This window comes from Berghia stephanieae, chromosome 3, assembly GCF_034508935.2.
Source record: "Berghia stephanieae isolate SIO BIC M18660-M18661 chromosome 3, UCSD_Bste_1.3, whole genome shotgun sequence".
Classification (NCBI taxonomy): domain Eukaryota; kingdom Metazoa; phylum Mollusca; class Gastropoda; order Nudibranchia; family Aeolidiidae; genus Berghia; species Berghia stephanieae.
The window spans coordinates 39,638,165-39,654,185 of record NC_088362.1 but is presented as its reverse complement, the minus strand read 5'-3'; the positions used below and the strand labels follow the sequence as shown (position 1 = coordinate 39,654,185).

The following is a 16,021-nucleotide window of genomic DNA, read 5'->3' as shown; positions in this document are numbered from 1 at the left end:
CACAAAATGCTTTTCACCATATGAATACAAGTTAAAAAAATAAGGAAAAGGATAAATAGAAATAAAAAGACTGAAACTAAAAGGAAGGTAGTGTAGAGGCTATAATTTTGACTAGGGCTGTCGTTATTGTCAGAGTCAAACATGTCTGCCAATTATTAGATCAGTAGACCATAAGTATAAGTTATACTAGTGAGTTTAATAGAAATTTTAAATGTACCTCACACACTCGAAACCAATGTCATATGAAATAGCTGGCAACACAGAATACAAAACAGTTTGAATTTTGTTTCTATCTTGATTAGAAATGTAGTTACGGCAGTTCAAAGTCTGAAATTTCAGACCGATTTTTACCCCAAAATTACCATTGCAAAGTTGTGACCGAAATCGCGTGATAAAAAATGGTTAAAACAGTCAATATGGAGTTCTTATCATATATTGTATACCAAAATGTTCGTCTTATCGAAGACAATGCATTTACATTAATAAAGAGGAAGATAAACATTTCAAATTAACACATTATTACATAATATGACGCAAATGTTACATAATCAAAAACTCGGCTAGACGTAAGAAACAATTTGCTCTATCACTTTTGGATTTATCCCCAATATCTCACTGAAACAATTGCAAATAATTCCCCTCTTTGAATTAATACATAGAGAATAAAAAAGGGTTTGGGAGTATTTAAATGAAAAGATATAAACATGTTGTGTAATGACATAATGAGTTTATTTTTACCTATGGCAATTTAATTGCATAGAAATAAAATGGTAGATTGAAAAAGTTCAAATAAATTGAAACAGATTCCCTTTTATAATTAGGAGGAAAGTTCTGGCTTTTAATACTTTAAAAAATTCTGCTGAACCACTTAGGGTTTATTGCTGTTAAATCATTTGAACTGACAATTAATATAATTTCATCCCCCCCCCCCCCCCCCCTCCCTTCTCTCTCAATGTATGGGGGTGTCAGAACGAATAGAACTTCTTACCATAATAATTATTAAGGCTAAGGCCTTTAGAATATGGATACAAATGATAAACATATTTAAACATATGGGAAAGAAACTTGATGACTTGAGGCAAAGTAAAATAAAATTTAATTAAAGCAATTGGTATTTTTTAAATATCGATATTATTAATATCGGATTTCACAAAGAGAAGAAATATACGAACTTTTAAAACAAAAACTATAAAATGCCTATAAATAAAGTTGGAAAGTATGTATTCAAAATAAAAACATAGTAAATAATAGTACTGAAAATATTATGGACTAAATTTAACATAATACATAACTAAATTTAAAATATCGATATGAATATCGATATCGTCCGGCAGCCATGATGAGTAGATAATGTAAACAAGGCATTTCGGCGCAGAGTTAAAAGGTGTCTGCGCATCGATATAGAGCCCTGAAATTTGGCATTAATAAAGTTTAGATGTTATTCTAAAAACAAGCGTTTAAATTTTAAAAACACGCGGTAAATAAAAAAATAAATGCATTTGAAAATTGCCAAATTTTAACTTCATATAACTTCTGGTATTATTAATGGATTTTTCCTTAATTGGCACCATTTAAAAGGAAATTGAAAGACGAAAATAATGATACCAAAATATCTGCGATAGTCCTCTTTATAACGAAGTTATGCATCTTTAATTGAACCCCCCAAAACGCGAACGGCAATTTCTAGTCACAACTTTCCTATGAGCGAGTTGGGTCAAAATTTGACTGCCACTGCTGCTGCTCACTAAACTGCCTATAATAAATAAGCATTATACTTATACTATAAGTATAATGCTTATTTATTATTATTATTTTGCGTTTTGTAGATGACCACGATGTGTCTGTTGTTGTGTAGTGATGGTAGTGTTGATGTGGTGGTTGTGATTGTAGTGGTGGTGTTATGTAGTAGTGGTAGTTATGATGACTACTACTACTATACTAAATGATGATGTAATGGTGGTGGCGGTTGCTGTAGTTTTGAGACTGTCTGTCATTATCCCCAGACTCAGAAACCTGTCTGGGGATAACGAAAATTCGTTATTCCCAGACACATATTGGAAACTTCGCTCTTTTAAACAATTATCCACATTCCAGAATATGGAAAGTTTCCAAATGCACATAGAAATTAAATAAGGAAAGTTAATAAAATATCTATAAAAACATAAAATTAACCAAAATTAAATCAGTTGTACATATACACAATATGCGTCGACTTCGAAGTGGGTGTCATGGCCGAATGGTTTAGTCGTCTGCCCTGGAAGTTTTACCAGAATCGACGTTGCGGGTTCAAATCCTGGTTCCGCCCCTTTTTTATTGTTTTAAAATTCCGACTTCTTTTTACAGAACGTTGTAAGGGATAAATGCCCCATCCATCCTGCCCCCACCTCTTTTTTTTTTAAACTCTCTCTCTCTCTCTCTCTCTCTCTCTCTCTCTCTCTCTCTCTCTCTCTCTCTCTCTCTCTCTCTCTCTGTCTCTCTCTCTGTCTCTGTCTCTGTCTCTGTCTCTGTCTCTGTCTCTGTCTCTCTCTCTCTCTCTCTCTCTCTCTCTCTCTCTCTCTCTCCCTCTCTCCCTCCCTCTCTCTCTCTCTCTCTCTCTCTCTCTCTCTCTCTCTTTTTTTTTTTCTAGTTACTAGCAAATTGTCATATTCGTCCCCACTCGAATCTCAAAAAGTGTTTAAAAAGAATAAATAATTAAAAAGCAAACAAACAGAAATATTCAGAGAGCGACCACATAGTCAGATAGAGGAGAAAAAAACAAACAATAAATTTCTTTTTAATAAAAACAATTTTAAGAAATTCATGCCCAGAAACGGAACAAAAGGCCAAACAAAAAGGGGAAAAGAATAGACATGCTCAAAATAAAAAAAAGAGGTGGGGGGAGGATGGATGGGACATTTATCCCTTGCAACGTCCTGTAAAAAGAAGACGGAATTAAAAAAAAAAAAAAAAAGTGGCGGAACCAGAATTTGAACCAGAATTAATGAGTTTTATATTACGTCCCGGAGAAATTAGTTTAGGGAAACCTTGTTCAAGGTAGTTCGAGGAAGGGATGGAATAATAACAAAGAATAATAGGGAAAAAATTAGGGATAGTCGAATGATTTCTCGGAAACCGTGCTGTGGTGCAGTTTAAGATATAAATAAAAAAAAATTTAAGAAACCTGATTCTCAATGTTGACAATTTTGGTCAATTTGGCCATGCATGGGGCCATCTGGCAGCCCTGCTGTTAACATAGCCTGACCATGCCCACAGACAAAAGAGAGGGACAGACAGAACAAGGGGTGATGATACGTCATCAAAAGTGGCTAATGAGGGGTTTAGCACTGCCATATTCCTCTTATATGCAACTTGGGACACTGTGCAATTTAGTCTATATATTTCATCACCTCGGTTTGTTGATGGAAAATTTAAAAAAAGGTCAGGCTTACGATGATAAAATAAATTATAAACACTGTACTGTATTTTATTATATGTACATTTTCGGCTCAGGTTCACAGATCGGGGTTTATATGAATAACAATGATAGTGATAACGATAGAAATTAGACAAATAGACAAAAGGGAGGGGGACTTGTTTACTGGGATTGAAGACCTGAGATGCACATTCCTCCCACCAAAGCCAAGCATCAGTAACACACTTTATAGTCACCTGGAACAACTACAAAAGACATCTAACTCTAACTTCTACGTCATGGCACAAGACCGAAGGGCTAGAGCTCAGGTGGTCGCTGGTTCGGATAAGTAAGTAAGTAAGTTTACTGGGATTGATCTTTTTATCAATTGATCGATCCAACATCTACCTATCTATCTATCTGTCTATCCATTCATCCATCTATCTATCTATATATCTATTCATATATATCTATCTATCTATCTATCTAAGACCCTCACACTCTGATTCTTGATGATCATGTTGCCCAAATAAGTTTACCATCCCTGAAATGACCACGGTCCACACAATACTTTGATGTTACACCACCATTAATCGACTTTACGTTTATTAATGAGGAGACTCAAAGAGTCAGACTTGCCTCTTTGAACCTGCTGTTTGGACCTTCTTGCTCATTTGACACATGCCTATTATTAGTAGGAATGGATTAAAAGTGTGGAGAACGTGGGAATCCCTTTCAACTGATGCTTTCAACCATTCGGAATTTAATCCCTTTGATTTCTAAAAGTGACAGGACCATGCAAACACGTAGTTTGGTCATTATATTCAATCCTTGTGTACATGAGTAGCACAATGCCCTTCTCTCTCTCTCTCTCTCTCTCTCTCTCTCTCTCTCTCTCTCTCTCTCTCTCTCTCTCTCTCTCTCTCTTTCCCCCCATTTCATTACCTGACACATGTGATACGTAGTTTTGCCAGCTATGCCAGAACACTGTCATTATGTGTTGTTTGGTGGCAAAGTTGGTGGTCATTTTGATACAGAATTATCCAATAAGAAATTTCTATTTTTTGACGTTATGACTCCAATTTGGAATCGGGTTGGCAGGTCTGCTCTCATCACATGGGTGAAACTTCATTGTTTTGTCATTTAAGGTGGCAGTAACTTATTTTATAGCGGCATTTCTTTCAGGCAAACTAAATTCACTGGTCTGTCTTTTTCAGGCAAATAGATCCCTGTGAACTTTTACCTGTGGGAGAGCTTCCAGACCATTTGATTTTCAGTTTGTGGATTTATCAAGATTAAAAAACAAAACAAAACCCACAAACATTGCTCCCCCTTGTTTTCATATTTCTTTTTGAAATGCAATCAATATAATGTGCCTGTGACATTGACTACTTGTTGACAATTTGTTTTCCAGATTGAGTGCCACAATGATGGAAACATTCCTAGAAGATGCGGAGTATTCACTCCATCATCGCAACAATACAGGGGATGGGGATGATAGGTGCTCACAGTGTTCGGGGTCAGGGTCATCAGTCTCTGATGACCCCTTGGATGACCCTTTTCTATATGATAAATTTTTACCAGACCCTGACTGGTCACTGAAAAACAGATTGGCTGAGGAGGAGGAAACAAAATCAAAGAACTTAGTTGACCCTGGTCCTTTTCGATACAACAAGAGAGTGTTCCTTTCTTGCTTGCCCGGAGCTTTAGTTATTTTTGCTTTGGGTGGGGAAAGGTGAGAACTATAGTTTTTATTATATCAGATTTGAGGATTGTGCGGGGGAACTCTCTGAATACTTCAAAGAGGAGAAGTAATCCAATCCTGAATTCATCTTATCTGAAATGAGACTTTGTTTTTGTATGTCTTGTACCTACTCTGTGGTATTGTTTAAACGGCAATAATGTGATCTATACGAGGCTGAGTCAAAAAGTAATGGGACAAACAACCTAGTGAGTTTTTTGGGTTAACTCAGTATTACAAAGACAAAGGTGCCCTTACAAAAAGATGGACTATGGCTATCCAGAGAGTCCGAGACTATGTTGAGATATTGCTTCTACTCAGCTAATGCCAAGCTTTAATTTGAGTACATTTTGACTCAGCCTTGTATAATATATCAGGGTGTCCAGCGAGCTCGGATAAGTCAGATTTTTTACCCTAAGGTCGGATTGGTAGGAAAAAGTCGGATAATTGCACCCAGGTCGGATTTTTTGCCATGTCAAGCATTTTCCTCAAAACCACAAAATCACCATTATGTCTTATGTCATATTTTGACACCTGTGCTCATTCTCTTGAAATTTGGTGACGGTCCCGTTTTTATGACGTCGGGCCAGACAGAATGGCACCAGATGTCACAATTGATACAGAAGACCAGTGGTGTTCTTTGATTAGTTGGTTGAAGGGGAAGGGAGGGACAAATTGGTCTGGATTTTTTCTCCGTTGTAGATGCCTATTGCCTTTTTAATATCCCCCCCCCTCTCTCTCTCTCTCTCTCTCTCTCTCTCTCTCTCTCTCTCTCTCTCTCTCTCTCTCTCTCTCTGGTTATACAGAGATAATAATATATTATTAGAATAAAGCAATGGTGATTGGCTTAATTTACTCTTCTTTCTTTTTACCTTTTGGCTATGGCTTTAAATTTGAGAGATTATTGGGTTGTATTTAAGCTGAATAACCACTATGTTTCGGTAACAAAAATATTGTAGCCTGCTTTATGAAGTAAAAATCAAAACAAAACAACACTTTCTGGCCTTTTATTTGAATAGCATTGTAGGCCTTTTACATATGGAAAGGACAATTCATTAAATGTTTACAAAAAGTAAATTTATGTCTAATAATGGATTTATACTACTTATACTTATAGTAATATATTAAATAATACTAATACAAAACTATGTTCCTGTTATTTTTACACTTTGCTTGTGTTTGATCAATAGACGGAGACATTTTCCTCCTTTTTGACAAATTGCTATTATCATCACTGAATAAAAAACACTCACCAAAACCACTACATCAACATCTCTACCACCAATACTATTACAACAACCACCACCACATCATCATCCCTACCACCACCACCACTACTACAAATAACACAGCATCATCCCTACCACCACTACTACTACAACTACCGCCACATCATCATTCCTACCACAACTACTACAACCACCACCACACAATAATCTCTATGACCACCACTACTACAACCACCACCACATCATCAACCCTACTACAACCACCACCACATCATCAACCCTACTACAACCACCACCACAGCATCATCCCTACCACCACTACTACTACAACCACCATCACATCATCATCTCTAAGACCACACTACTACTACAATCACCACCACATCATCATCCCTACCACCACTACCACATCATCCCTACCACCACTCCTACTACAACCACCACCTCACCATCATCACTAGCACCACTACTACTACAAATAACACCACATCATCCCTACCACCACTACTACTACAACCACCACCACATCATAAACCCTGGGTGGGGATCCTGACCTCCCATAGCGGGCAGGGAGGTACATATTGTGTCTTCTATCCCCTTGTATCTGTTTTCCAACATGCTTTCTGTCTTTGTCTCGGAATGAGATTATTTGGTTTTGTCCTGGCACTGGCCGGAATCCTAGCTGGGAGGGAAGCAGTCAAATGCATAGTTATTGTTTAGGGAGATGATATTTTTTTCCTTGTAAATCATCTCTCTGTTATGTATTATTATTATATTTATTTTGAATGTATAATGTAAGCATTTGAGTGTATTCCTCTTTGCTGGATTTTGTGCTTGTGTCCAGATGAGACTTATAGGTGATCTCAAACTAAGTACATTGGTGGTATGCTCTTGGAATCAACATCTGATCCCTATTTGTTCTCAGTTCCCCTTTGTCTTACTTTATCTTGGGTGCTTTAATTGTAATTCTAGAACTTTTTACTATCCCATTTTCTTCCTTTTTACTGGCACTGATATGACCTAAATGTGTTGCAAGCGCCGTAAAACCCTTAAAAAACAAAAACAAAACAAAACATCATAAACCCTACCACCACTACTACTACAACAACCACCACATCATCATTCCTACCACAGCTACTACAACCACCACCACACAATCATCCATACGACCACTACTACTACTACAATCACTACTACCACATCATCCCTATCACCACTACTACTACAACCATCACATCACCATCCCTACTACAACCACCAAATGTTTAAATTACACATTGAACTTTTGAAATTCCACCGAGTCGTGTCAGAAATTGCTGCAAGACAAATTTTGGATCGCATCTCAGTAAATTTGAGTGAAATTCAAATTTATAGGTTATGGTTGCATGGATGGGTCATGATCTTCAGGATGAAAAATTTCCTCCTTTTTTGTGACCAGTCATTCTTACCCCTGCTTTTAAATTGCTTGGTAGGATTTTTTGGGGGGAGGTAGGATTTTTAAGTCTGATAATCTGCTGGACACCCTGTATATACTGTAGATATATAATAAATATAATTTTGTAAATAGAAACAGCTCAAAATTTTGATTAGAAAGGGTTTTACTGGACGAGGTACTTTTTGAATTATTTTTTCCAATCTTTTTCTCTTTGTTTTATCTTGGAATATGTTTTTTTTGTCTTTATAATTATGAATAATAGGTAATCCCCTTAAAATTATCCATTAGCCTTGCATCAAGTTCTCTGACATGTATGGAAATATTCAGGTACATGTTAAACTTAAAATGTTTAGAGAAGCTGTTCATGTGTGAAATAGACAGTTAGATATATGACAGATTAAGGGTGATCATTGGGTCTGTTACCTAGCTCCTCAACATTTTTAAGAGTTAAACAATTACAGTGTCTAATAACCTTTATTGCTCACTATATTTATACTATTATAAACACCCTTCTAATATTCCAATTCTTAGTCTAATAATCAGCTATTTTTCACTGAATACACAATAGAGCAACACAGTTTAGATAAAATTATTTTGCAAACATAGGACATCAGAATTAAAATTTGATTTAAAAAAATGCACTCAATGTTTACAATAAAATCAAGTATTTTGGAATTATATTTAATAGATTTATACAGCCTATTTTTACAAGAGACCCTTTAACTATTTTGTCTACACGGACAAACTGTCACTCATCTGCTCACATTTATTGCCATAGCGCGAAACAAATTATGAATGTACTTTGTCTCTGATTATAGTCATAGTGTATAAAATTAAAATCAGCCCTGCTGCAAGTAATACATTTCATTCTGAGGGTGTGATTGAAAAGAGGGGAGATGCCATTTAATATATGTGGGTGGGGGGAGGGAAGGCATTCATAATCTGAACTAACTGGTCACCCTTTCACATGAAAAAAAAATAGAAGGGAGAACAAGAAAACAAAACAAGAGCAAGTGATTAGGCAATATTTGTCGAGGAATGAAGGCTATTACCAACAGGCACTCATCTATTATTAAAAATATTATACTAATACTGTTGTCATGTGGAAATTAACATAGATTGAGACAAATCTTTTGAGCCATCAAAGATAAAATCAGTCCGGTAATAAAGTATGTCTGCGTTCAAATGAACCTGGCAACAGGGTGACCAGGTGGCAATTATCATGGGCAAGTTCAAATTAAGGACCGATCATTATACCATAGCAGATATTCAAAAAACCGTTTGCATCAATGGGTGATAGAATTACCCTTGATTAATAAAAGGTTTGTAAGTTACTTTAAAGTTAATTTTATGCTTAATGACAAAAAAATAATTTTTAGATTTGCCAATAATTCTGTGCTTGTTGGTAACAGTTTAACATGGGCTGTTCGAAAAATGTTAACCCCAACCCTATATTTAAAAAACCCCAATAAATATGGCATTTCCATTGTTCTACTTTTAATTCATTAATAATGAATGTTTCTTTTCTCATTCTCTGATATTCCACGAGTTGATTTACTTTTACTTATATCTTTACAGTTTGGTGTTTATGGTTGCTGTGGCAACTGCTGTAATAGCAACAATGAACCAACTTGGTGACAGTAGAAGGTGCGTTTATGATTTTGATACACTTAATACTCACTGTGTTTTGCCTTTGTATTAAATGCATCGATCATTTTGTAACTGAAATCTCTCAGTGTATTTTGTAAGAGACTCACTGGTTGGGGTTCCTAGCCTCCCATAATGTGCAGGTTGGCACTTACTGTGTCTTCTATCCCCATATATCTGTTTTCCAATTTGCTTGCTGTCTTTGTCTTGGAATGAGATTACTAAGTTTTGTCTTGGCCCTGGCTATAGTGTTTGGCTGGGAGGGAAACAGTCAAATGCATTGTTATTATTTTAGGAGATGATATTTTTTTTTCCTTATAAATCATCTCTCTGTCATGTATTGTTATATCTGTTATTTTGAATGTATAATGTTAGCATTTGAGTGTATTCCTCTTAGTGGGGACTTGTGCTGGTGTTTGGATGAGACTTTTAAGTGATCTCAAACTAAGTACATTGATGTTGTACTCTTGGAATCTACATCTGTTCCCTTTTTGAACAAATTCCCCTTTGTCTTGTAATTCTAGAATCTTTTTACTATCCAATTTTCTTCCTTTTTACTGGCGCTGATATGACCTAAATGTGTTTCAAGCGCAGTAAAACCCTTAAAAACAAAACAAAAAAACATAAGAGACTCTCTTTGAATGGGAAACCTTGTACTAATATTTTTTTGTGTTTAAGATGATCTCTTCACAATGACACCAACTTGAGAGACACTACTGACTTTGTAGCTAGGGACTGAGGCCCATACAATTGTAGTATCATACAAGCTTGTCAGTCTCAGTCATAAAATACAACTGTTGTACCAGCATAAAGACAAGAGCAGAACTGATGTATTTTACACCAACCAAATTAGAGAAAACCACCATTCACCATGGGACCAAATAACAAAAACATTGTTAAACAAAAGATATAATGGAATCCCTTGAATTATATAATTCTTAGAAAGTCCATGGTGCCTATTCTGTCACAACAAAACAATTCATGCAGTTTATTTTGTCCAACCTAATTGTGGCGGGGTTTTGTGCTTTGAAGTGGTTCGAGTCCAAACAGTAAGCTCAATGGTCTGGGTTCGAACCTAGTATGCGCGCTATGGATATCGCTACCAGCTCACGTTTAATCGAGGGTTGATTAATTTTATAGTCTATGTAATTGCCAGACAATGAGTGAAAATTTTCTTTATTTACCAAAGTCTTCGGTCAGAGACATTTACAATTTAAAGGGAAAAAATCATCTTTTGAAATTGGCCTGTCTTATGCTGGAGATCAACTCTTTCTACTGCTTTTATATAAACAAAACATTTGACAAAGTCATGAGTAAAACATGCGACCTTTTTTCTTTATATTTTATTGGGTTTTTTTCGCCTTAAACGTTTTTTTTCTTTCTTTTAAAATATTTTGCTTGCTATGCTATAAGTGGAATTTACTTCAAGTTCAAGGTTATTTTACTAGCATTACCTGCTAGACAATGACGCATATGTTAATATAAACCAACAGTGGATACTTAATGAATACCATATGGGGACGGTATGTCTGCTTTGATTCATTTTTGTTTATTTTATCTATCCCCAGATGTGTTGTGATTTTCATGATTTTCTTTATTCCAACCCATGTGTATGTTCTATCCGCTGTTGTCCCATTACTATGGTGAGCATCTTATTTAACAGCCATTGCAAACATGCAAGAGTGGGACATATCTGTCAATGATACAGATTTAATTCATCTATTTACAGATTATTTTAAAAAGCCAACTTCAGATTTTTACTTCCAGATTCTGAATTTTTGAAACAAAGTTTCAGAGGAAAATTTGGTGTGAGATAGGATAATGGACTAAATTGAAATACAATATATTAATGCAAAGCATTTTTCTGATACTTGTTGCTTCCTAAACCACTGGTCTGATGATGACTGATAAGCATGCCATGGCCACTCATAGGATTTAACTCAGATTTTGGGATTATTTGTGATTATGTAACTCAGAGGAATTGATGAATACTAGATCATTCCAAAATTCATTACATTTACATTCCTTTATTTCTTTGTAATTTTGCCTCGAATGATTGAAAAATGACCTTTTGTCACAACTTCATATTTCAATGGCTTAGAAAAAGAACAAATTATGTGTGTACTGGTGAACAGTTGATATAGTTACCATAAACCATGATCAAAGGGGAAAAGACACTGTATTTTCATTTTAAGCCTCTGTTTACCAAATATGATATTTTTTTTATTACTGAGATCATTCTTATTAGGCTGAAGTTTTTAATCTTGGGTGAAAAATTCTCAGTAAAAAAAAAATCTATTTCATTAGTAGACAACTGTGATAATCCCATGCACAATTAGCTTTAGGGTACTGGAAACAATAATTGGTTTAGTCTCATGTATCTTAAAGAATTTAAATTGTATTTATTTTTCATTCTGCAGGTTGTCAGGTTGGCATTTCGTGTCAGTGGTGGCTGTTAATATGTTTGTGATTTTTACAGCTGGCTGGGTCATTATTCAATTTAAGGCTTTCCGAATGGAGGAACCACAGCTAGCAGCTGTAAGCAGATATAGTCCTTTTTGTTGTCCCCCCCCTCCCCCCCCCTCTCTCTCTCTCTCTCTCTCTCTGTCTCTCTGTCTCTCTCTCTCTCTCTCTCTCTCTCTCTCTCTCTCTCTCTCTCTCTCTCTCTCTCTCTATCTCTATATTTACAATTTTACACCATCTATCATTCACGTATATACATAAACCTCACCCTTTGTTTTTCCCTCATGATGTGTCTCTATCCTTTCTGTACGAAGCAATAATAAAATAATAATACAATAATAATAAAATTTGCCAAATCTATACTACTATCGGTGTCCATAGATGAAAGCCATGTTTCTATATATATATTTATAATCATAATCAAACTTGGAGAGAGCAGTGGGGGTGTCTTTCTTATAAACAATGTGATCTAATATTGGAAAGTATTATTGACAGGAGTGGTGGTGGTACTGGTACTACTACTACTACTACTACACTACTACTACTACTACTACTACTACTACTACTACTACTACTACTACTACTACTACTACTACTACTACTACTGCTGCTGCTGCTGCTATTACTACCACTGCCACTACTATTACTACTATATTTGTATAACGCCCACTGCCATTATAATGCTCTTTGGCGCTTCACAATACATTAAACTATATATATATACACTGATATACATGCATGCATGCACACACACACACACACACACACACACACACACAAACACATACATAAACACCTCTTAAAATGATGATGATGATAAAGAGGAAGAAAACTTATTACAGAGGGCCAGATTAGACACCTCACAGTCATTTAAAGGTGTTTAGCACTATTTAACGACTACTACAACCACCACCACCACATCATCATCACTACCACTACTACTGTATCCACCACCACCACATCATCATCCCTACCACTACTACTACAACTACAAACACCACCACCACCATATCACTACCACTACTACTGCAACAACCAACACCACATCATCCTCACTACCATCAGTACTACAATCACTCCCATTAGGTATTGGAGCTGTACTTCATTTGAAATAAGGAAACTTTGGGATTGTATTTGGTGCTGTGTTTATATATCATAATATAGTTCTAATCAGTTATCTGTTTAGAACTATACAATATGTAAACACAATGCCAAATATAATCCCAATTCCCTTTTCTTGTGTGCGGAAATTCCTCTTTCAGCATTGAAATTCCTTTGAGCTAAATTTAAAGTTTGCATCTCTGCAACGTGTATTTATGATATTGGTTGATATAGTCCATGTTTACTCATATCACACAATAACTAATAAATAACAATGTGAAATTGAATGTAAGCTTCAATTTAATATTTGAAAACAGAAAATGGACGTTCAGGTTTCCCCTTATCAACAAAAGAGGATGAACGAAACACTACAAACGAATGAGATATTGTGGTAGTGGCGTTGTTAAGATGAATAAACAAAAACATTGATGGGCAGGAAATAATATGCTCCTTTGTAAGGAAGCACGAATTGAAATAGAACAATAGATATTTATAAAAGGTGGGCAATTAATCAAGTCAAAAGAGGGGAGGCGGGGAGGAACTGTGTAATGCAGTATAGAAAGTGAAATATAATGTGTAGACTATTGTTGGAAAATAAATACAAAATATAAGGGATGTAGATATTAGTATAATCATTAGTGGCAGTAGCAGCAGCAGAAGCAACAGTAGCAGTAGTATGTATGTACGTACGTATGTATGTATGTATGTATATGTATGTGTCACAGTAAAGGTTGTTCACAATTATCTTATTAAATTTTATTTTATTTAGAACTGAATTCATCTCACTCCAGTTATATTTCGGTAGGCTTAGATAAACTTTACCTTCATATATTAGATCGTCTTTCCTTTTATAGCCTTCCCTCGAATTAATTTCTAATTAGTGAATACTTTTCGTTCTACATTCTGTCACGTAGCCACTTATTATAAAAGCTGATAGGTCTCACATTCTACATTCACTTCTCTCTACAATCTATGCTGGACGGCCAGCCGCTCCATTCCTCATATATATTTGAAGATTTTTATCTTTTGGTACTTTGTGGATATTTTATCTCCACCATCAAGACTTTACTCACTTGAGACCATGACAGTATGTATGTGTAAAAGTCAATTTAAGTTTTTACCGTCACTAGTTCAATAAAATTTTGCAATAACTGTACATCTCTCTGGCTTGAAAAAATAAAACAAACAATAGAAATCTGATGTCAACAACAAATCTCTTTACAGAACATGATATCATACTTATATCATATATTTTTGACAACGGAAATCTCTGAGGCATTCATTCATCTTCCAAAGATTAAGGAAAATGTGTGAATAAAATTAATAGATTATCTTGGTTTCTTATACCTACTTCTCCACTCCCTTTTAAAAAAAAATCATATATAAGTTTATAAAGTTTGTGAGTATACCCAGTGCTTTAAAGTAATTGTGACTTTATTCATCAATATCAAATTTATTTCCATCTTGTTCAGCTGATAGAGTTGGTTCTGTTTACGCTGTATCCACTATTGAGTTGTGGTTTGCTGTGCTGGTCTTTGGCTACGATCATCAAGCCATCTCTTGTTCCCATCATTTTTTCCATTATGTGGTGAGTTATTCAACCAGCTGTTCTTTTTATTTTTTGTTAATGATAATTTTGTCTGCAGCTGTGTTGATGCTTTTATAACATATTGATAATATATGGCTTGACAAGAGGCTCAAAGTTAATCAATTCTTATTCTTATTCAATGACAGGGACATCTATTGTTTTTTAAATTTGTTAACATGACATTAATTTCAGAGCAAATCTTCTGTCTATTCTATTGATAGCAAAGGGCTTGGTATAGACCCTGGGTACAATGGAGATTATTTTTTTTCTGACCTCCTGCTCACCTAGCAGTGAGAAGGTAGCTAGATCTGTTTGATTTTGTATAAAGTACTAATTATCAACTCATGTCGTATCTTAAGGTAGCAAGCAATGCTCCATGTTCCATTTTATTACAAAAACCAAGATAAACTGCAAGGCCTTATTATGGTTCTGAAGTACGACCTTTATTGATACTGTCAAATCCTTACCAGTTCTACCTGGCAAAACTTAGTGAAGTAGCTGTAACTAACATTCAAACATTTGTGTTATGTTAACCATCCATAATCACAAAAATTTAAGACACCAATCTTTCTACAACTACATGTGGTTACACCTGTCAAATTGTATATTATTTACCTGTTTGGATTACACACGTTACATTTGACCCAGTTAGAAATATATCTGCTTACTTTTGGCTTTCTTTCTTTTATTACAACAGGTTTGTCCAATTACAGATATATCTCATCCCTACTTTGTCTTCATTCCGATCACACAAAATGGATGGTAGCAGTGCTTCTGGTGGTAGTGGTACTGCTGGTGCTGGCATCACTGTCACTGGCATCGTGGAAGAAAATCTGGACGTTTTGCAAGTTCCCATGGTCATTTTGACTGTGGTTGCATTTGTATTGGCTGGCCCTTTCCTCTATGTCTTTGTCACTGTTATGTCATCAAATACATTCTTCACATGGATGACTTTGGTGAGAAATTATTCTAGTCTAGTCTCAGTCCCATTTTGCCTTTTATTGATAATTTCTGGACACGGTCATTGTGCAGGGCTGAGAAGCTTCTGCCTAAGGCGGTTTCCACCTAAATGGTGGTTCAGCTCTGCCTATCATTGTCACAATTCCACCCTTTTCAAATTTTTCTATGAATAAATAACAGCCCTTCTACCAATACAATTACAACCACCACCACATCATCCCTACCACCACTACTTCAACTATTACCACTACTACAACCACTACCACATCATTATCCCTACCATCACCACTACAACCACTTCCAAATCATCCCTACCAGCACCACTACTACAACCACCACCACATCATCATCCCTACCACCACCACTACTACAAACACGACATCATCATCTCTACCACCACCCCACCACCACTACTACAACTACTACCACATAATCATGCCTACCATCACTACTGCAACCACTACCG

The 16,021-nt window shown here is 35.7% G+C and overlaps 1 protein-coding gene across 2 annotated transcripts in view; it reads left to right on the top strand.

Moving 5' to 3' along the window:
* The window catches only part of LOC144967703 (uncharacterized), a 62,315-nt gene that overhangs the window by 318 nt on the left and 45,976 nt on the right, over positions 1 to 16,021 (top strand). Inside the window, exons 1-7 of one of the 2 annotated variants that reach the window (XM_078905245.1) lie at positions 67 to 87; positions 4,806 to 5,126; positions 9,375 to 9,443; positions 11,012 to 11,086; positions 11,864 to 11,981; positions 14,480 to 14,595; positions 15,293 to 15,551. In XM_078905245.1, the coding sequence (XP_078761371.1) occupies positions 4,819 to 5,126; positions 9,375 to 9,443; positions 11,012 to 11,086; positions 11,864 to 11,981; positions 14,480 to 14,595; positions 15,293 to 15,551 (945 nt within the window). In that variant the 5' untranslated portion in view covers positions 67 to 87; positions 4,806 to 4,818. Of the gene's footprint in view, positions 1 to 66; positions 88 to 4,805; positions 5,127 to 9,374; positions 9,444 to 11,011; positions 11,087 to 11,863; positions 11,982 to 14,479; positions 14,596 to 15,292; positions 15,552 to 16,021 lie in introns of those variants that run through there. The other variant, XM_078905246.1, reaches the window with a different exon arrangement.